Consider the following 23189-nt stretch of genomic DNA (forward strand, 5'->3'; position numbering starts at 1 on the left):
TCTGAGAAAATTGGTGCGAGAAAGAATGAAAGTTAAAATGTCATGTCCACTCTTTAGTTGACACCAGTCATATCGGTTACAGTAGTTTATTTTTAGCCTTTTCTTATTCTCATCACTATTCGAAAAAACATGCCTCTCGTGGTAACAATGTCTGCTAAGGAACGTAAAATTCATGAAAAAAAAACTCGAATAAACATACAGATATAATATTTTATAGTACGTAAGTCGGAGTAACTTCCCGGATTGATAAACATTAGAAATCTTTTCAGCAGAAATGTAAGAAACATTGATATTTCATAAAACGGCATGAAATGAATATTTTCTCAAGTTATGAAAATTTTATTCATTGAGACATGTCAGAGACACGGTTTTCACACCCAATTTAACGTAAATACAATTTAACACTAGAAAGACCACGTCGATTTTTCATACTGAAGCATATTAATTGCTGAAATCCCGCTGGCATTTCTCACTTCCAGTGGAGATCGTGATAGGTACAGAGTTATGCAAGACGTGTCAAAGGATAGCGCTCTGACGGCCCAGAGAAAATTTTTTAGCCGTGAAGAGACCGGGAAAGCCTTGATCGGGATCATCGTTGTGTCCGTGATTATAATTATCACTTTATCTAGCCTTGCATTGAATGTGTACGACGACCCCAGCTTCAAATTTAGAGGAAACTGTTCTCGTTCCCAACCTCTTGGTGATGGTGTTTTTTTTCACGAAATGTAATAAAATTTATGACATTCGTGATTTTGTCAATAAGACACCGACGATAAAAGGAATTAATTGAAATTCTAGACAAATGTGTAAACTTATCGAGCATGCAATCGATATCTTGATATGAATAAATAATCGAACTGAATAAATTTGTAGTCTGTCTCGTTTTTTGAACTACGCGTGAAGATTATTCACATAACATTTTAATTAATATATATATGTATATATAATATATATATATATCATTTAAAAATTTAAAATCTTCAAACGGCAAAATAAACAATTTTAAGTAAATAAAAATCAAATGATTACAAATAAAATAATAAAGTGAAAAAACGATATATAGATGAATAGTAACGATAAAAACATAAAGAAAATAAAATGTTGACACAAAGATAATAAAAATCAAATAGCTAATATAATATGATGACACTAAGGTAATAAAAACCAAATAGATAAAATAAAGAAAAATTAAAATTTTTGAATAAAAGTTTGAATAATTAATAAAAGTAAAATATAGAATAAGTTGGAAAGGCTTGAACTTAAAAAATAATATCAATGGAAATAAAGTGAACTAAAACCAGTGAAATAAATAATTTTTAAGTGGTTGTGAATGGAATATAAAAATAAACTAAAAATGAAAAAATAAGCTAACACTGAAAATAAAATTATGACACGAAGATAATAAAATCAAATAGATAAAATAAAGAAAAAAATAAATTTTCGAATATAAGTTTGAATAATTAAATAGAGAATAAGTTGGATAAAGCAAAATAAATTTTTAAGTGTTTGAAGTGAATAAAAAATAAAATTGTTAAAATAAAAGCAAAAAAAATAAAATAAACTGATATAATGAAAAACTAAAAGTAGGTTTAAATTTAAAAAATAATATCAATGAAAATAACAAAGATAGTGAAAAAACGATATAGATGAAATAATAACGATAAAAAATAAAGAAGTGAAAATAAAATGTTGACACAAAGATAATAAAATCAAATAGATAATATAATAACGATGAAACATTAAAAAAATAAAATTTTGAATGATTAAAAAATAAACGAAATTGAAAAGTTAATAAAATAAAGAAAATATTAAAATTTCTGAATAAAAGTTTGAATAATTAATAAAGTAAAACATAAAATAATTTGGATAAAGTGAAATAAATAAATTTTTAAGTGTTTGAAGTGAACAATAAAATAAAATAAAATAAAAGCCATGAATAAAGTGACATAATGAAAAAACTAAAATAGAAATAAAATAATAAAGTCCGGGAAGACACAATATCTTTCTTATTTATGTGGTATAAGAAGTTATGTCTAAAGAATAAGCTTTTTAAGGGTGATGTTACAAATCTCGCTTCGTTATGGAAGGAAATATAAAAATGTTGACAATGAAAACTTGTGTGTGTGTTTTTTGTGCATATTTTTGGTATCTAATCTCTTAAAGATCCCAAGACGATGAGTAAAAATAATAACGCTTGGAAAGTGAGCGTTTTTTTGGATCATGTTTGATTAACCTGGATATTTTTTTTTATAAAAAGGCTCTTCTCGAAGCAACATAATTTGAACACTAGTGGTTAATTAGCATCATCATCAACCACAAACGAACTATATCTTTTCAAACTTGAGGATTGAAAACAGCTAGAGAAAAATCTTGGTTAGTTTGGTGCCAAAATTGACATTTTCGCCGTAATTTGGCGACTTAATTTTTTCTCTTTTAAATTCATTTCTAATACAACTTCATGTCCAAAGAGAAAATCGGGACGACATTTAATAAAATTTTTTATATAACGACATAGTGAATAATTCTCACGGAAGTTAAATATCGGTAGTGCTGCCATCTAGTATCGTCATCAACGTGGGTCACGTAATCGACCATCTGGAGAAAATTTTTTAAAATTTATTTAAAAAAAGATTTGTGGAAAATAATTGAAAAGCAGTAGATATGGTTCGCCCTTTTCACCAATAACTCCGTGGACGATCGTCGATCATAGGCACATCAAAATTAGGAGCGACGTTTTTTTCTTGTTTTATTATTTTTATTTTTTATATACACTGCTGGCCACCCAAATTGCAACACAAAGAAAGACAAGAGATATCGCAACAATATTTATTTTGTAGATAACATGTTGACCAAGCATCAAATGATTAAATTTATAGACTTCTGTGAAGTGTGGTTCCTGCCAAAATCAGTAGCCAGAGTAGCCGCCATTGTTGGAGATCACCGCTGCCACACGCCTCGGCATTGATTCAAAGAGACTTTGGATGTGTTCTTGGGGTACAGCAGACCAAGCAGCTTCCACGCGTTGCCAAAGTTGATCTGGTGTGGCAGCTGGGGATGTAATCAGGGTCAATGGTTGAGCAACCATGGACCACATGTTTTCTATCGGCGAAAGATCCGGAGAGCGAGCTGGCCAGGGAAGCAATTCAATCTGGCGATTGACGAAGAACCTTTGGACAATGGGTGCCACGTGTGGTCGCGCATTATCCTGTTGAAATATGGCTGTGGGCAAGCCCTAAAGGTAAGGAAGGACAACTGGCTCCAACACCTCGGAGATGTAGCGCTGTCTTTTTAAAGTACCGGCAATGCGTACTAGAGGAGTGCGAGAGTGATATCCAATACCGCCCCATACCATAATACCCGGTGCAGGACCAGTGTGGCGGTGCATAACGCAGCTGTTCAGCATCCTCTCTCCACCGTGTCTCCAGACTCGAATCTGACCATCGTGGTGTTGCAGACAGAAGCGTGACTCGTCAGTAAAGACAATTTCATTCCATTGTGCCGTCCACATCCTTCTTTCATCGCACCATTGGCGACGGAAACGTCTGTGGTTCTGCGTCAAGGGTAGACGAAGCAATGGACGTCTTGCGGACAGACCACTCTGCTGTAAACGGCGTCGAATGGTACGCGCAGACACTGGACGATGCGGTACAGACTGAATGTGCTGTGCTATGGTTCGTGATGTGGCTGAGCGATCCGTCACTGCCATACGCACAATACGCCTGTCATCACGTGAAGTGGTGCACTGAGGTGGATGCGATCGAACACGTCGGTCCGTCGTACCCTCCTGCATCCAACGATCACATATCCGCATTACAGTTGTTTGGTTTCGTCCAACACGACTACCGATTTCCCTGAAAGATAATCCACAATCTCGGTAGGCCACTATCATTCCTCTGTCGAACTCGGATACTTGATGAAACGATGATCGCTGTTTTCTACGAGGCATAATTGATCGTTTTTTTGAAAAAACCACAAGAAAAACACAATTTCCGTACTTGAAGTCGTCGAAATCTCCAAGCCTTAAATAGCGCTTTGAAGTGGCGCCACAGGCGCGCGTGATGTGCGTCTGCGCTGAAATTATAATCATTTGCATATCTCACCTCCGCTAATGCATGTTGTAAATTTCATATTATTTGCATGCTTCCTTCAGGGTGTTGCATTTACGGTGGCCAGCAGTGTACTTATTTCATAAGGCACTTATCTAGCATGTCTATGTGGTTCAGTGATTAGCATGCTAGCCTAGAGAACGAAATACTTTATCGGTTGTCATGGGTTCGAATCCCGATAAGTCACTGAAATTGTTTTTTTTCCAAATAAATAGGACCAACCGCGATTTTGAAAATATATCGGACATTTCCCAGGCGACAAGTAGTCTGGTTCGAGAGCTGTGAAATCCGGAAAATATATCGGACATTTTCTCAGGCGACAGGAAGTCTGGCTCGAAAGGTGCAAAATCCGGCTAAAAAAGAAAGTCGGTCAAAAACGCGCGAAAATAGAAAAAATTCCGGTGGCGCCATCTAGCGGCGGGCAACGTCACTTCCGGTTCTAAAGTGCTGCGTACACTACTTTACATCCAAGTAATCAGTCATACGGCGGCACGTTATCCTCCTTGTCAATCACCATGGCACCTCGTTGCACAATAAATTTTGAGAAGTGCCACTTATTTCGTTCCTGGAGCGAACTTAGGTATTCCATCTACCAATGCTTTCACATGGCCTGAACAAATCGTGTTGTGAGCTGCCATCGAGGTAGTCGGTTACCACCAAGATGTCACAAGTCAATCTCAACAACGGTGTTAAGCGATCGTCCAATCAGAAAGTGAGGTGGTGTTAGAACCTCAAAGTCATTGATGTCTGGCGACAGAAGTGTAAGTGGTCTGGAGTTCAAAATGTCTTCAATTTGGATCATAATAGTCTGAAACTCTTCCAACGTGAGTTTGGAAGACCCTACAGTTCTTTTAAAATGGTGCTTGAAGGACTTGACACCAATTTCCCACAAGCCTCCAAAATTTGGAGCTCTTGGAGGTAGGAAATTCCATATGATTTCCTCGAAGGCGAAAAAATTTGCCACAGATTCATCAGGTTCCTCAACCATCTGATGAAGACGTTTCAACTCTGTGTTAGCACAGAAATAAGTGGCATTGTCGCTGAATATTGATGAGCATTTGCCACGTCTAGCAAAAAACCTCTTCGGACATGCAATAAATGCGTCCGCGCTGTCAAATCTGATATGAATTTGGATTGCTTTAGTCAGGAAACACACAAATAAAGCAACATCGATTTTATGCAATTGACCCTTTCTCTGACCCTTGAATTTTACGTAGAATGGGCCGTAAAAATCTACTTCACAAACGTTGAATGGAAAATTTCTGTTTACTCTTCCTTTGGGCAAGTTGCCCATTATTTGCTCAAGAGTGCCCGATTGTGCACGGAAGCATGTTACACACTCATGAACTATTTTTCTTGCAAGGTTTCTTGCACCAACAACCCAAAAAGTTTAACGAACGAGATGCAGTAAGGTTTGAGACCCTACATACAGGTGTTTACGGTTATAGTATTTGAAAATCAGTCTGGTTAGTCGGTGTTTGGCTGGTAGAATTACCTGGTGTTTTTGATTGTACGAAATGTCTGCTTCATTTATGCGACCACCAACGCGAAGCAAGACTTCCTGATCAATGAAGGATTAAGATTTTTTAATTTGCTTTTTTGTGGAGACTTGACCCCCTTGCTTCAAGCTCCTCAATTCCTCACCGAATTCCCTTTGAACTATCTGAATTATTTTTATTCTTGGTCCACGTCAAGTTCTTGGGCAATGAGTGGACCTGATTTTTTATGTCTTAGATCTCACATTAGAACAAAATCTAAGAACATAAACAACTATTTTAATGGTGGTTATGTATCTGCTGGCCTTCGTTATTATGGGTGTTATAACATCATCAACGGATTTCTTGATTTCATTAGCAAATGTCTCATCCTCAGCTGCGAACGTAGGTGGATCAAAATCAAAACTAAGTTCTGATCTCAAATAATCAGGACCACTCCACCACAGTTAGTTGTGAATTAATTTGTCAGGAAACAAGCCGTGTGACACCAGATTTGCTGGATTGGCTTCGGATCTAACATGCACCACTTATACCCACTAGTTATTTCCTGAATAACTGCCACTCTACAAACTGGCTATAAAAGTTTTCAACAAATGAGGTCAGGTGTTGATCCATGCTAGAACAATTTTTGAATCTGACCACAAAATAATTTTCTTAAAGTCTAACCTTATAGATTCTATGACTTTACTGATCAACTTGGACCAACACTGCTGCACACAATTTTAAACGAGGTATAGAATTCACCTTGAGTGGAGCCACTCTTGACTTACTACACAAAAGTTTAACACTGTACACATTTCCAGAAAGACACCGCACGTAAACTGCTGCGCTATGTCAGCGAATCCATGTATTTCAATTGATCTGTGGGGATTATTATTATAATTATTTTTGTAAAAAGCATGTTTTGGCCCGATGATCCAATATAGCCTGTATAATTGAGCGAGTAATTTTTCTTTGTTACAGCCACGAGGCTGAGGCGTTTCCAGTTAGTTCGTTCTGGATTTTAGACATGTATAGTTAGTTCTCAATTTTCTCCGTTTATGTTTTTCCCTTAACACTTGTGATGTCGTATTTAGTTATGGATTAAAATGTTTAATACATTCGCGAGTCGCTCATCTCTTTTTTCCACATCATCGGCAATATATCGATATTGGTGACCCAAAATCCTGTACCATCGCTGCCTTCACGATTCCTCGACATCACATGGACGACAATATTCATTCCTGACTATGGTGCTGACGGATTATCACTGATGCGGATTCTTCACGCTTATACATTTACCGGGTGACCGACACTTCGCTGGGAGATTTCAACGCTCAAATTCGCTGTTTAAGGGGTGAGTTGATTTTTTTCTTATTATTGGCCACCGCTAAATTTATTTTTCGTCATGCCAACCGAAACTTCAACTACGGCGACTACTCCTCAATCTCAACTCGTTCGAGTCGCATTTCGTGCACCCCGTTTTGGAAAAATAATGCCGAACTATAGTTCATTCAAGTTGAATCTCAATTTCAAGTTTCCGGTATAACTAATAATAAAACTAAATTTCACAACGTTGTCACCGAAGGTGCCTACGACGCAATTAAAAACCGTATAATCACCAAGTGCGCAGAATCCGAAAATGTGTGATTATGTTCGCTTCTCCAAGACTTACAATTAGGTGATAAAAAACCTTCTCAGCTCTTGCGACAGATGAAAGATTTAGCATAAGATCATGTCTCCGACAATGTATTGAGATCATTGTTTTTACGACGACTCCCGGGAATAATGCAGCGAATATTATCAGTCAGCAAAGATCAACTGACAGAGTTGGCATTGGCCGCAGACAAAATCGCCGAAGTTACCGACATTTCATCGGTTATCGCGGCTACCTCTACTGACACGAACATTCAAACTTATGAAAAAAAATTAGAAGCTCTCAGCGAGCAAATTGAGCTTTTGTCACGGGGGCGTTTTCCGACAAGACATTTTCGGAGCCGAACTCGTTCGAATTCGAGAACTAGAAATCGTTCTAAAAATCGTATTTCCGCTGAACCTCTTTGTTGGTATCATAGACGTTTCGCCGAGAAAGCTCGCAAATGCGTCAGCCCCTGTAATTTTTCGGGAAACGTGCAAGCTCATCAGAACTAGCGGCATCTGATGTTAGCCGACTCAACTGCCGCTTATTCATTCTAGATCCGAACACTGGTTGATCGATTCAGGCACCGCATGTTCCGTTTTTCCCGTGAATCATATACGTGATTGGAAACCAGTTGTGGACGAAAACTTCATTTTATACGCCGCCAATGGAACTGCTATTAAAACACATGGCAATAAACATTTAGTGCTCAACTTACGTTTACGCTGAGACTTTCCTTGGTCATTTGTCATTGCCAATGTCTCTAGCCCTATCTTGGGAGCTGATTTTATGCAGCGATTTGAGTTATTGGTTGATATCAAGAACCGTCGACTCATTGATCAATTAACATCTCTCAACGCACAAGGTAATGTTTTGCCTGGTCAGCCTCCTGATTCGAAGACCATTTTTGGTACTTCCCAGTACTATCAGCTACTGTCCGAATTCCCAAACATTACGCAGACCGCTTTCAATCGAGTTCCTATTGATCATTCAACAACATACTGTATTCTCACTAATGTCTCTAATATTGGTACTATTCATAAAACAAAAGACCTCTAATATTGGTACTGTACTAGGTGAATAATTAGATTGAGAAAAAAAATAGAGAAATCTTACCTTTTTTTAGGAAGTTCAGTCGTAAAAATTGTTAAAATTTATATATTGTATATCATCTTCCGGAATATATGAGAGAAAAATTCAGGCGGTGGTGTTTATGGCTGGAAATTTCTAAAAAGTTCTCAACCCTTCTTTGGGAAACATCGTGACATGAAAGTTCAGAGGTTCCGAGGAAGGCATGCAATTAACACTTCGGAGGACAGTCAAAGTTGCCTCTCTCCGGGGCAGTCATCATTTAGAGATGTCCATGCTACAGACCAGATGGTAACTCCAACGAGAGGGGAGGCTTTCAAAGAGAAAAACTTACTATAGTTTGTTTCAGGTTAACTTTGCAGTGAAGAGAAAGGTAGAGAGTGTATTCCTTCGCTGCAAAATATAGTTCCCATACATCGTAGGTTTCTGATGATCATTTATATAGAATATTTCAAATTTTTTTATGATTTCGAAAAGATACTGAAAAAATACCGTTTTGAACCAATGTATATTCGTTTAAAATTTTTAAATTAGAAAAAATATTGGTTACCATTATCAAAAATCCATGGCGAGCTCAAAAACATTTTGGCGCGATTTCCAAGAAATTTTCCCCGCCAATATCACTGTCGTGCTTTTTTTTTGGTTTCACAATTATATATATATATTATATCGTCATTTTGTTGAATTTTCCAATAGATACAATTTTTCATTCAGTTTTGCATGTAGTTATAGGCCTACACACCCAGACGAATTTTCAATCAGTTTTTTTTTCTCCCGAAAGTAGCCTCCAACAAATTCGGATATTCACTCATAGATTACACGAAGTGTCCCTCTTTCACGACAGCGCCGATACCGTTGTGAGAGGCTCTGTTTATGGGTGTAGGTTACGGTTCCAGGCGCCCCCCCTTTTTTAAATTATCTATTTCTTGCCGTGTTCGTAGGATAGGGGTGGTTTCTGAACTCCAATAGTCGATAGCGGAGGGTGTTGACATAAGTAATGTCTCTTTTGCACCCACACCAACGCCATCTTCTCCCCCACAGCAGAGGCTGTTCCTCCAGATGCCCCTTCAGTACCTCTTCAGATAAATATAAATAAGCAAGAGAGAGAGAGACCCACAATGGTTTAGGCTTGCAGTGTATGTTTTCCTTCTGTGACAGTTGTATTTTTCTTTTCACCAGAGATAGACACGCTAAAACGTTCTCCGTTCTCTTTGGCAATAATGCATAAAGCACGTTATTGAAAAGAAGAGGAATTTTGGATTGCAGATGGCCTGGTGGAACACATGTTGGAGCAACAACAATTAATAAGTAATAGAGAATCCGATAGTTCTACAACTTCAAGTGAGGATGCCATAGAATGGGAATCCGTAAAAAATGACTAAAACTGTAGTGATAATAAGTGGCATCGACGTATATACGTTCGGGTGGGTGAGCGACGGAAATTTCGGCAAGAAAAGTGAGTAAAAGAATTCTAAATTTTTCCTTATCATTTTTATTATAATTATTTGCCGCTATTCCCAAATTCAAACGTGAAAACCGGGTTAATAGGAGTTACTAAGATACTTTTCAATAAAAAAAAAATGATTTAAAAAACCGTACTTTAATTTCTGAAAGTATCGACGATGGTTTTTTTTTTCATTAGCTAATTGTTACTAACTGACTGCAATTTTTTCTACAAGCATTACGTTATACGTAAAAAAATATTTTTTCTGCGAGAATCAGCCATACCTTACCGAGGCCGCGCATCGATACATAGGTTAAGAGGCTTTCGTTGTCATAGCAACGAGTGATGCGGTTCCCTCGTAGCTTCCTCTTCACTGCAAAGTTAACCTGAAACGGACCATAGATTACTTTTGTGGTCCTTTTCGTTTGATGCCCTAAGCATGTTTTTTTTTTCCTTGGTTAATATAGCTCTGTTATTCTTTAATGGCAGAGAGAAAGAACAGACTTCTTTCAGGGGTAAAGAATGCCACCCCACCTGCATAAACTCTTTTCCTCTTTAAAATAAGCTAATGCCATACCTAATAACACTAAAAATGATATTATAAAGGCTTTAAACTGAAAGTCTCTTTTCACAATCAATAATAGTTTAATGGGGGAAAAATTAAATTTTGATAAACATTTTTTAAACATCTGCTGAGAAAGGAAAGGGTTTCGTTTGGAAAAATTGCGACCCCTGAAATTTTGCGGCCCAGTGTGACCGCACCTTTTGCACACCCCTAAGTCCGGCCCTGCTTCTCTGTACAAGTTATTTTGGCACTTCGGTGTATTTTACCATCAAACTTATTATAGTGAAAGATAGGGTACGATGAAGTTTTCCAGAGGACGCGAATCTGTGCGTTGGACCCTTCCAATTTCATGGTCATCAATAAAATCAGTGACGCTGCAATTCGAATTTTTAGGAAAATGCTTTTTGAGCAGATAGAGATGAAGACACTCCAACGAAATTAAATCAATTTTTTTTTATTTTGAGTTCATTTCGGTGGAGTTTAGACTATCCATTCGAGGAAGGGGGATTGTGCAACTCCAACTCCTATTTTTCAACCACATCCTTCTAGACCAATGTTTCCCAAAGTGAGCAATATCGCCCCCGTCAACAGTGTGGTGGTCGGCTGAAGTTTGTTTCCTGTGGTTCCAACTTCGAGGGAAAAAAAAGTCTCGCAACTGACCTACAAACGGTATAAATGTAATTCAATTATTTCACTCACTTTAATTCTGAAATTAGATGGGAGCACTGAAAGAGAAAATCAGACGCAACACTAGATACGCACTCAGACTGTTAGATACTTACAATTCCGGCACAACTCACTAGGTAGTCCATAGATAACGATAGGGCTGAGTTGTGCTCGTTTTCAAAGAAAAAAACGTAGTAGCAATGAACTTGAGACAGTGACGGTGTATTCGTGTGAACAGTTATAAAAAGTGTTGATCGAAAAACTGGAGTAGAAAAGAGGGAGGGAGTGCGCGCAAGAATGCCATTTATTTATTCACGCCGCACCTTTAATTCCTAAATGGGAGGGTGAATGCAATTTTTTTTTCAATTTCATATCATACGTAAAATCTTTACCTTCAGGAAAAAATTTCCATAAAAATATAATATTAAAAATTAAGGAGCAGTGAGAGGAGAGAAATTCGACGTGAACAGATATTCGAGTTATAGGAATTTGCCAATAGGAGAATTGGCTGCATTTGCAACTGAGATGTGTTTAAAGACGAAAAGATAAAGTACCTCAAAAAATTTCTTACCATTAACCCAGGAAATCCATATAAACCAGGTGAACCAGGTGGTCCTGCAGAACCAGATATTCCTGAAGAACCCGGTGGCCCATCAATTCCATTTGGTCCAGGTTCACCCTTTGCAAGCAAGAATAAAACAAAACAGTATATATAACAAACAAACACAGTTCAAATTTGAACACCACAACTCTTAGATAGCGAGATTTGAAGGTCTACATCCAGTGCCGTCTTAACCCCTGGGCTCATACGGGCACGGCCCGGGGGGCTCAAGGGAAGAGAGGGACTGCACGAAAATGAAATCTCGTTGAAATTAAAAAAAATTTGCCAGGTAGGGCCTCACAAAAATTAGTTGGCCCGGGGCCTATGAATGTAATAGACGGCCCTGTCTACATCACTGACTACAGTGCGAGACATAATTATAAGACACTTAAATTTTAGTGAAATCTCAAGAAGGAATGAAGTAAAAAATATAAAAAATTCCAAGCGGTTTTATGACGGAGCGAAATCACTTCAAATCAAATATTGGAAATTTAAAAGAAAATTTTCACATTATTTCATGGGATACAAAAAAATATATTAAAGACAAAATTATAAGACACCTACTGATTTTTGAGGAAAACAAAATAAAATTCAAACAATAAAAGTTATATAAATTTACCAAAATCATAACCAATATTTTTTACGACCACCTTCGTTGCTGTTCAAAGAAAAAATGCGATTTGGTATGCATTCAACCAAGAAAGTGTCACAACAGACATCATTCCAAGCCTGTGATATAGCCGATTTTAGATTAGCAACCCACAAGTTTCCATGGGGTTGAAAGAAAGGGAACGAGTCTGGCATAAAAGCACATTGATGTTTTTTCGCTTTAACTACTGCTTTGTGTGACATGACGCATTAATTGGCGCATTATTTTGTTGAAATATATATATATGCAATCTTCGCCACAAAAAGAACTTTATATACACCAAGATTTTCCTGAAAAAGTTCTACACAGCTTTTTGAGTTCATCCTTGAGGGCAGAAAAACTACACCAGTCTTTCCTTGGGGAGAAAATGCTCCGCAAACCATCACTGAACCACCACCCATTTAACGGCTCATTGATTGCAGCGTTGCAGAGCTCAAATAGTGCCAATATGAATGGAAACCACCTGGACCTGTCAATATTTTTTTTTTATCGGAGACCATGCAGCATACTACTGATGAGTGCAAGGCATGGTACGTTTTGCGAGAGTGAAACGATCCTATTTGTATCTCAAAGTTAATGGTGGTTTTTTCTTCATTTTCAAGAGAATTTGATGTTACTTAAAACTGTTGAAATTGTTCGCTGTGAGCACTGCAATTGGATGATATTTCGTCTCCTTACTGCTAAATAGCGATGCGCGTTGAGAATATTCTCGGAGAACTGCAATATGCTGAGAATATACTCCTGGATGTAAAAAGTGGAGAATAATCAAGAACATTCATATTTTCCTTTTAAATAATGAGAAAAAATACTAATTTTATTTTTGTTATGATATACAATTCAGTTTTCAATTGATTGAAACATTTAAAACAGAATAATTTTTCAATTTCTTGGCATTATCACCTCATAATGACAACCTTTAGTTTTAGTATATATTCTAACATAGAATATTCTCTTGGTCACGATAAGATGTTTTGAATGTTTGGTTTTAATGAAGCACTACATTACAATAATCAATACAACACACGATGCACTACAATACGCAATGCATTTCAATCTGCAATGCGCCCCCACCGGTAATACAATATCACCAGCAATGTACTTGTATATACAGTACTACAATAACCAATACCGCACAATCAGTAGTGCACTAAATTGCAGTGCAACACGATAGGCACTACAGCACAATACGTAATACACCACAATCAGCAGTGCACCCCCATAGGTACCAGAGCACAATAAGCAGTACAGCGAGCAATGCACTACAATACGTAATGCGGAACAATACGCAACGCACCACAATCAGCAATTCACGACATTGCAGTGCACCACTATAAGAAATGCATCATAATACGCAGTACGTTCTGCATCATAATAAGCAGTACAACGAGCGATGCACTACAGTACGTAATACATAACAATACGCAATGCATCACAATATGTAATACAGCACAATACTCGATGCACCACAATCAGCAATGCACCAGAATATGTAATACAGCACAATACGCGATGCATCTTAATAAGCAATGCATCACAATGCGCCATAAGCACTGCATTACAATGAGTAATACAGCACGATACGCGATGCATCTTAATAAGCAATGCATTACAATGAGTAATACAGCACGATACGCGATGCATCTTAATAAGCAATGCATTACAATGAGTAATACAGCACGATACGCGATGCATCTTAATAAGCAATGCATCACAATGCGCCATAAGCACTGCATTACAATGAGTAATACAGCACTGCATTACAATGAGTAATACAGCACTCGATGCACTACAATACGTAATGCGTAAAAACACAATCTACGAAAATTAACAGTGCACCACAATCAGCGATGCACCACATTAAGCAATACAGCACAATACGCAATAAGCACTGCATTACAAGAATCAATACAGCACGCGTACAATACGCAATACACCAGTTTTTGCAGTGCAACACAGTGAACAATACAGCACAATTCGAAATGCACCACTACCGGTAATAAAGGATCATCAGCAATGCACTACTATATACAGTGCACAACAATAACCAATACTGCACAATAAACAACACACAAAAATCATACAGCGAGCAATGCACAACAATACTTAATGCGTAACAATACGAAACGCACCACAAATAGAAATGCACGACATTGCAGTGCACCACAATACACCACAATAGGCAACACACCAGAATCGGCAATGCACCACTATAATAAAGTGGCAGGAAAATTCCTCTCTCATCGTATGCCTTTGTGATGAGTTAAAGCGGATACACACTACACTGATGTGGCGTGTTACCACACGTTAATGTGTGTGATATAAAGTTCCACCAATGAGTATTCTGTAGGTACGTTAACACTGTGCTGACGCAACGTAGTAAAGTCTGTGATGATGTAACCTGACGTAACATGCAAAAATTCGTGCCCACTACTCTGACGTGACGTGGGACCACGTAGAAATGCGTGCGATATAAATTCCACCTATGAGCCTTCTGTGGGTACGTTCACACTGTGCTGACGCGACGTGTGAATGTGTCCGATTACGAAATCCGACGTAACACGCCTTATTACGTGTCACAGAAAAATCAAATCGTTCAGATTTTCGTCAGCCGTGTGATGGCATGTGAAGACGCCATATTTGTTTTCCTCGTTTGATCATTTGCGTGTTTTGATCAATTTTGTTTTTTGTTCGCGTTTTGATTTATTTAAATTTTTTTCGTGTTTTCATTTAATTTGTTTTTGCTCGTGTGTTGATGATGGAAGAGCAACTGATCGAACACGTTCGGTCAAATTCTCTGCTCTATGACCCTACCCACTGAGAATACAGAAATCAAAATGCACGGAGCGAGGCTTGGGAGAAAAAGTTTCAGGCCAGTAAAAAAAAAAATATTTATTTAGTCTTTGAAATTGTAAAATTAAACAATGTATCTGAATATGAGATAAATAAAAACATATATGTTACGATAAATTTTATTTATGCCGTTATTATACATAATAACTGGTTATTATGGACTTAACTAATCGTCTTGGTGAGTTTGACAAATTGCCCTAAATTTATCACTTTTACAGGTGATTATGCATAGTTACCCAAGCATCATTTGCAAATTTAATAACTAATAAAAATTGTAGCTTTTACTGGAGATTATGCATAATAACCATGCGTCGCGTCATTGGTGAACATGATAAAACGTACTATAAGATATGCATAATAATTCACCATGTATTGTATCATTATATCGGAGTACGATAATAAAATTTATTATCATTATATGGGGACACGATCGTAAAATTTGTTATCATTACATCTGGGTACGATCGTCAAATTTGTTATTATATTGGGGTCCGACTATATTCATCAGACATACTTGACTCAATACAAGATTCATTGAAAGACTGGTTATTTGTGGAGATGAAGATTACAAGGAAGAAAATTCATCACTGCCCCCACGGGGATTCGAACCCCGATCTATCGCTTGTCGGACGAGTGCTCTACCATCTAAGCTATGGAAGCAGATAGAATATTTCAACCTTGGAGCGTAAATATATGTTGAAAGACACCGTACATGGACGGCGTCAACAATCAACTAATAGCTCGTGAATGACAAAGGCCAACCAGATGGCCATATGCATGTAGAAGAACAAATTTTAAAAAATACTGTGGCACTCTCTCATTAGACCTTTAAAATTTCAAAAATAATCACATTTCATACAAAAATTTGCATTGAAATTAAGTTAAAACAAAATTGCAACAAAGCACTGAAACGTCACTAAAAAATGTTTGAAGATGAAGGTCGGGATATACATAACCGCACCTAGCCTATATATATGCCCCGAAATGCTATATGGGAAATTTTGTTGAACCACATTGAAATACTAAGTGAACTGAAAAAATCTGAACACACATAAAAACATACAATTTTGGAGCATAGGGGCATTAAACGTGTAATTTCAAAGTTTGTACTTACAAATATTATGGCTGCAAGTGGTAAAAATATCCATTTGTTGAACTTTGGTTGACAGGTTGGTGCTTTCAGCCAGTGGGCGTCAAAAACGTATACTCTATACAAAAATGTATACTCTATCACCCACAATTTTATGATACGAGTACGAGCACCCCCAGAGTTAATAGAATTAATTGAGATATCATTATTTCTTTCACAAAAAATTCGAGTCACGCAGCCGTAGGCGGATATAGACTTGAAAGTCTGGGGGGGGAGGCACGATTATGTCGATTCATATATACACAAATACATTAGTTCAGTTGACTCCAAACTCCAACTTTGACGCTGAGGGAGGGAGCATATCTCCGCCCCATGCACGCACCAACATTTTCAAAAAAATTCCGATGCTCTGCTTTTCGGGTATATCTGTTATAGTTGGCTGTTTAGAAGAGTATTGCTGTTTTTATTCCAATCTTAAAAATTACTAGGGATATTAGCCACTAAAGTCCCTTTTTTCTATTATTTTAAATAAAGGTAGTTAGTGGAGAGCTAGCAGGGTCCTTTGCCAGGATGGCTAAAAAAGAACGGTCAACTGTATAGCACCAAACGAACTCTCACCGGTACCAAGTGGGGTTGGTCATCAACAACTTCTATCAGTTCAATAGACGTTACATGTCAATAGTCGCCGCAAGCAGACGCAAATTTTAGAGATTGTAGATTGTAAGAGAAAGAAAGAGAAGAAGAGGGAGTGTTTGTGGTTGTTTGACTTTGATATTTTTATCACTTTGGGTCTCTATCAAACCTTCGACTATAAACAAAAATATAGTAAAAAAAGAGCAGATAGCCGTCTTGTTATGTTCAGCTCACATCGAAAAAGCTGTACCATGTAATTAATTTTCTAACGCGAGTTCCGCATGCACAGGTTCAAGTAGTGTACGGCCAAGGATTACACTATAAAAGTTAGATAAAAAATACTTTACAGAACTTGAAAATTGCATTTAAGTTTTATGAAAGAAATTTTCAAAAACTTTTATAGAGTAATCCTGGCCTTTGTCTTACAAATCTTTATTTTGAGAAAAATCAAAATAGTAGAAGTCCTCAAAACAATAGTAGGCATCACGACCAACGCACACAACGGCCACACTTCGACTGATGGTGTGAAGGCTGAAACACACTAAACTGACGTGGCTTGATTTCACGTTATGTCAGAGACGTTGTGAATTCTGATTCGTGAAAATTCTGTGACGTGGGAATTCCACGTCGCAGAATTTCCACGAAAAAGATTTCACAAATTCAACATCGTTGTGCGTTTCGGTCTTAATGCATCACACCAGTGTGCACACCGTATAATGTCTGATATGATATCGCGCCATTTGACGTCACGGCATAGTAGTGTGTATCCGCCTTTATGCTACTGCGTGTGTGATATATCTGGGAGGCACGGCAGTGCCTAAGTCGAGCAAAACAAGCACTTTCGAGACCTTCATATCTCCACATTGATGCTGCTCAGAAACTTGAAATTTAGCATATCTAGAGCATTTCACAAATCAAAAATTAAATCTATTAATTTCACTTTATCATAAGGAGTTCTTGAGAAATTTGAACTCAAAGTTTCGTTATTTTGACAATGACTCTCACTCCGATCATCAAAACTCCCAGGCACTTCTAGCATCCCTAGAAACATGAAATTTAGTATGAAGATAGTATTCAGGATACAAAGCGAGGAAAAATGAAAAAATCCGGAAAATTTCTCCCAGGATTGGAAATACGGGAAAATTCGCGATATTACCAATTGTCGCCAAAAACAATGCCAAATGCTTGCTAGATTGCCAAGTATAGTTGAAATTTTAAGACTGGAAAAAATGGTTTTTACATACATCGAGAGTGGTTTTGGTTTAGTGCTATGCCAATATATAAATTTAGTGTTAATTTCGAAAACAAAAATTTCATTTATTACAGCACTATTATGATTGATATATTTTCCTAAAATCACCCATTTCCGATGGGAAAACGATCTAATGTTTGTTCTAATTTCGTTTCATGGACAAAGACGAATCCAAACAACATACAGGAAATATTTTTTCCTTATGAATTTCTCGGATGATATCATCTCTGAAGAAGGGGATCAAAGGGGCAAAAGTAATGAAAAACAAGATGTATTCGGCCTGTAAAATGTTCAAATGTACGTACAGTATATTTGTTATGCACGATAAAAATATGATATGAACATACACAAAATTCTGTAACAGTTATCATTATATAATAACAAGTTATGCATAGTATCTTTGTCCACGACTTTAGTAAATATTATCAATTCAACTGAGCTACGATGAAAAACTTCAGTGGCGGTGATTGAAAAACACTGACCTAGAGGACTTGAGAAAAATTATCATTTTCGGTATATACAGGGTGAATCAGAAAAAATGGGAAAAACTTTAAGAGTTGGTAGTACACACAAAAACAAACGAAAAATAAAAAAATAAATAAAATGAAAATAAAAAAAATTAGAATAAAAAAATAACAATTATATAATGATAATAATAACATATTTTATTTATTTATTTTTTTATTATTTTTTTTATTTTTTGTTTGTTGTGATTACTGCAACCTCTTAAAAATGTTCCCATCTTTTCTGAATCACTCTATATGTATATTAGAATATTCTCTAGTAATACACTGAAGAGCCAAAAAAACTGGTAGACCTGCCTAATATCGTGTACGGCCCCGCGAGCTCGCAGAAGTGCCGCAACACGACGTGGACTCGACTAATGTTTGAAGTAGTGCTGGAGGTAATTGACACCATGAATCCTGCAGGGCTGTCCATAAATCCGTAGGAGTAAGAGGGGGTTGAGATCTCTTCTGAACAGCACGTTGCAAGGCATCCCAGATATGTCTGGGGATTTAGGTGGCCAGTTTTTAAGTGTCTAAATTCAGAAGTGTTCCTGGAGCCACTTTGTAGCAATTCTGGACGTGCGGGGTGTCGCATTGTCCTGCTCAAATTGTCCAAGTCCGTCGGAATGCACAATGGACATGAATGGGTGCAGGTGATCAGACAGGATGCGTACGTACCTGTCGTCACCTGTCAGAGTCGTATCTAGACGTATCAGGGGTCCCATATCACGCCAACTTCACACGCCCCATACCATCACAGAGCCTCCACCAACTTGAACAGTCCCCTATTGACATGTAGGGTCCATGGATTCATGAGGTTGTCTCCATACCCGTATACGTCCATCAGCTCGAAGCAATTGGAACCGAGACTCGTCAGACCAGGCAACGTGTTTCCAGTCCTCAACAGTCCAATGTCGGTGTTTTCGGGCCCAGGCAAGGCGTAAAGCTTTGTGTCGTGCAGTCATCAAGGGTACACGAGTGGGCTTTCGGCTCCGAAGGCCCATATCGATGATGTTTCGTTGAATGGTTCGCACACTGACACTTGTTGATGGCCCAGCATTGAAATCTGCAGCAATTTGCGGAAGGGTTGCACGTCTGTCACGTTTAATGATTCTCGTCAGTCGTCGTTGGTCCCGTTCTTGCATGATCTTTTTCCTGCCGCAACGATGTCGAAGATTTAATTTTTTACCGGATTTCCGACATTCACGCTACACTCGTGAAATGGTCGTACGTGAAAATCCAAATTTCATCGCTACCTCGGAGATGCTATGTCCCATCTCTCGTGCGCCGACTATAACACCACGTTCAAACTCACTTAAATCTCGATAACCTGCCATTGTGGCAGCAGTAACCGATCTAACAACTATGCCAGACACTTGTTGTGTTATATAGGCGTTGCCGACCACAGCGCCGTACTCTGATTGGTTCCATATCTCTTTATTTGCATACGCATGCCTTTACCAGTTTTTTTGGCTCTTCACTTTATATGCATAATAGTAGTCCTTCTGGAGAATAATGCTCAAAAATATTATATATTACTATATTATAAATAACTGGAAAATATATTCTCATCGAGAATATATTTTTATTATTAATATGTTTATACAAGAACTATTCTGAAGTTATTTATAATAGTCTTTTCAGAGAATATTCTCGAAGTTATTATAATTAAATTTATAGAAATTATTTATTATATAATACATGTTATTACAAATATACTTGAAAATGTTCTCATCCAGGAAAATATTCGGAAATATAAATATAACTTGAGAATAATTATTACTTTTGAGATATATATATATATATATATTTCTCAGGTTCTTTTTTTTTATTTATAAAATAACGTGATCATCACGTATTCCCAAAAGATCTTTACGATCTATCCAGGGAAAATTTGTTAGTGTGTTACTAGACATCCATGCCTGAACCCAGACCTGCACAGTTAGAAGCTAGCTCCCTAACCACTGGCCTGCCAGGCGGCTATATTCAATAGTAATCCTTCTAGAGGATATTCTCAAGAATATTCTCCTAAAGAGAGATTTAAAGCAGTGTTTCTCTCCCAACCTTTTGAAGTTCGCGGCACCCTTGGGAATAACATTAAAAACTTGAGGCACCCTTCCTTGAATACAGGAAAACCGGACGCATCTCCATGTTAATATTTCTTGTTAACTTCTAACGAAAGGAGGCGCACCGGAAAGGCGATAAACCCTCCTGAATTCCGAAGAGCAAGAGGCACCACATGCTGCCACCCGCACGTCCACGCTACGCAGGTGTAAGCCTCCCTCCGTATCGGACACTCCCTTCCTTGAATACAGAATTTACTATTAAAAAAAAATCACTGAGTAAAAATACATCAGTAGAGTTTTGTTCGATTATTTTGAAACTTGTGATTGATGCTTACAGAACATATATTTGAAATCAGGCCTTACAGTTGGCAACGAAACACGTAAATTGTCCTCAAGGTCTATTCCTTGAGAGATGGCAGCTCTACACATAACAAGCATTACACAGAAACAAACGTCACGTTAGGTTCACAACACAAACACGCACATTCAGGCATGTACCAATTCATTAGAAATTGCATAGAGGAATGTGTACGAGGTGCATGTACGGTTGAGTACTTCCAGCTTTCTGCGCATGAGCCGGTAAAAATTGGGGAATAGGATCCCCAATGAGAAGATCACTTTACATAACGGTTGCTCTAAGGATAGTTTGCTATGCAGCTGTTATATGGGACACTAAGATGACAGAAAAAATTTGCAGACGCCTGGACTCTCTGCAACGAGGTTACTTGCTGTTTACAATCTTGTGGCGTGATTTTCAGAATGGGTCCAAGGTAAGTAGCACTGAATATTCTGATAAACGAACCATCGATAAATAAAGGGACAATTCAAGATGAAATTAATAAACAATGAATTTATTGAAATATCAGAGGGAAACGGTAAAACGAGCCGCGTTGTTGTCTGTTGGTCACCGAGATGATACTCCGTTGCAGCCATCCAAGGCAACAGCCGCTCGCAAACGGTATGCTTCTGCCATCTAGGGGCGTCAACATGCCGCCCACCTTGAAACAGAGTTCAATACCGACATGTTTACATGAAATACAGTACAAGTATACGAGGTGTATAACACTTTGCAGAAAATAACGATGAAAATTCAAAATACGACAAGAAAAAACATGATATATAATGGTGTATAACATCGAGCAGTCATACTAATTGTAAACTGGTAGACGACAAAGTTTTTGTACATTTCTCTTAAATGTCCCATCTTTGGACTTGATAGAGACAACTCTCACGATCCCGTCTGATCCTGGAAACAACTCGGTTACTCGACCAAGTCTCCACTGCAAGGGTGGTAGACCATCTTCTTTCACTAGAACGAGGTCACCCAGAGTGAGATTTTCTTTTGGTTTCAACCACTTGCTTCTATGCTGTAGCTGAGTAAGATACTCAGCTCTCCAACGATTCCATAAATGTTGCAGAAGGCGCTGTACCAACTGCCAACGGGTGAGACGATTGGATTTTGTTTGTGTGAAGTCTGGCTCGGGCAATGCTGTCAACGGACCACCTATGAGAAAGCCACCGGGAGTGAGAGCAGACGCGTCGTTTGTATCATTTGAAAGAGAGGACGAGAATTGAGACATGCCTCAATCTGTGACAACAGGGTATACAGTTCTTCGAATGTTAGCTGTATGCTGGAAGTGATTCGCCTGAGATGATATTTCACGGCTTTCACTCCAGCTTCTCAAAGACCTCCCATGTGTGGAGATGCTGGAGGATTGAAATGTCAGTTTACTCCGACATCGGTGAGATGACTGGAAACACGTTCGTTATGAGTGCGAGATGGAAAGAGACGAGCAAACTCCCTCAGCACCTTGTCAGCTTCCACAAAAAGTTAGTTCCACAGTCACTGTATATATCACTCGGCTTTCCTCTCCTGGAAATAAATCGTTTCAGAGTTGCGATGAATGCTTCTGTTGACAAGTCACTCACAACTTCACAATGCACAGCTTTGGTTGGGAAACATACGAAAAGTGCCAGGTATACCTTGCACGGTTTTGCTCCATATGCCTTCGACATCCTGATGATGAAAGGTCCTGCATAATCGACAGCACAGTGGAGAAATGCTCGGGAGGGTGTTACTCTTGCAGCTGGTAGATCGCCCATGATTTGAGGAGCTGTTACGCCAAGATAGCAGACACAGGTTATGCATTTCCTCACAAATTGCCGGATGACACTTCTCCCAGAAACAATCCAGAATTTCTGTCGGATGCAAGACTGGAGAAGTTGAGGTCCAGCATGCAAATGCATTGTATGATAATGCTGGATAATCAACTGAGTAAAATGATGCTATTTTGGAAGAAGGATTGGATGTCGGTGACTTCCCAGCCAATGTGCATGTCGCAATCTTCCGCCCACCCTGATAATTCCATCATCGCCGATGAGTGGATTAAACAGGAAAATATTGCAGTTTGAAGGTAGTGTTCCTGATTTTCTCAACGAAGACAATTCTGATTTGAATTCTGCTTCTTAACCATCCACCGGGCATGAGTTTTTTGTCGAATCGTTCTGAAAATGGCACGTCAAAAACACAAAATCGTTCCAAAATGGGCAGGCTTCTC

The 23189-nt window shown here is 38.1% G+C and overlaps 1 protein-coding gene and 1 non-coding gene across 4 annotated transcripts in view; both read right to left on the reverse strand.

The window, feature by feature from the left end:
* Positions 1-23189, reverse strand: part of LOC149080456 (uncharacterized) — a 1573269-nt gene that overhangs the window by 639089 nt on the left and 910991 nt on the right. For all 3 annotated transcript variants that reach the window (XM_089239569.1, XM_089239571.1, XM_089239572.1), the window contains one exon: positions 11556-11663. In XM_089239569.1, the coding sequence (XP_089095695.1) occupies positions 11556-11663 (108 nt within the window). The remainder of the gene's footprint in view (positions 1-11555; positions 11664-23189) is intronic.
* Positions 15673-15744, reverse strand: TRNAV-GAC (transfer RNA valine (anticodon GAC)). The gene has a single exon. It is a non-coding gene; the product is annotated as a tRNA-Val (tRNA).

The sequence above is a fragment of the Pholcus phalangioides genome, unplaced genomic scaffold (genome assembly GCF_987345545.1).
Source record: "Pholcus phalangioides strain wild (caught in Gottingen) unplaced genomic scaffold, Ppha-v1.0 ptg000011l_1, whole genome shotgun sequence".
In the NCBI taxonomy this organism is placed as follows: Eukaryota; Metazoa; Arthropoda; class Arachnida; order Araneae; family Pholcidae; genus Pholcus; species Pholcus phalangioides.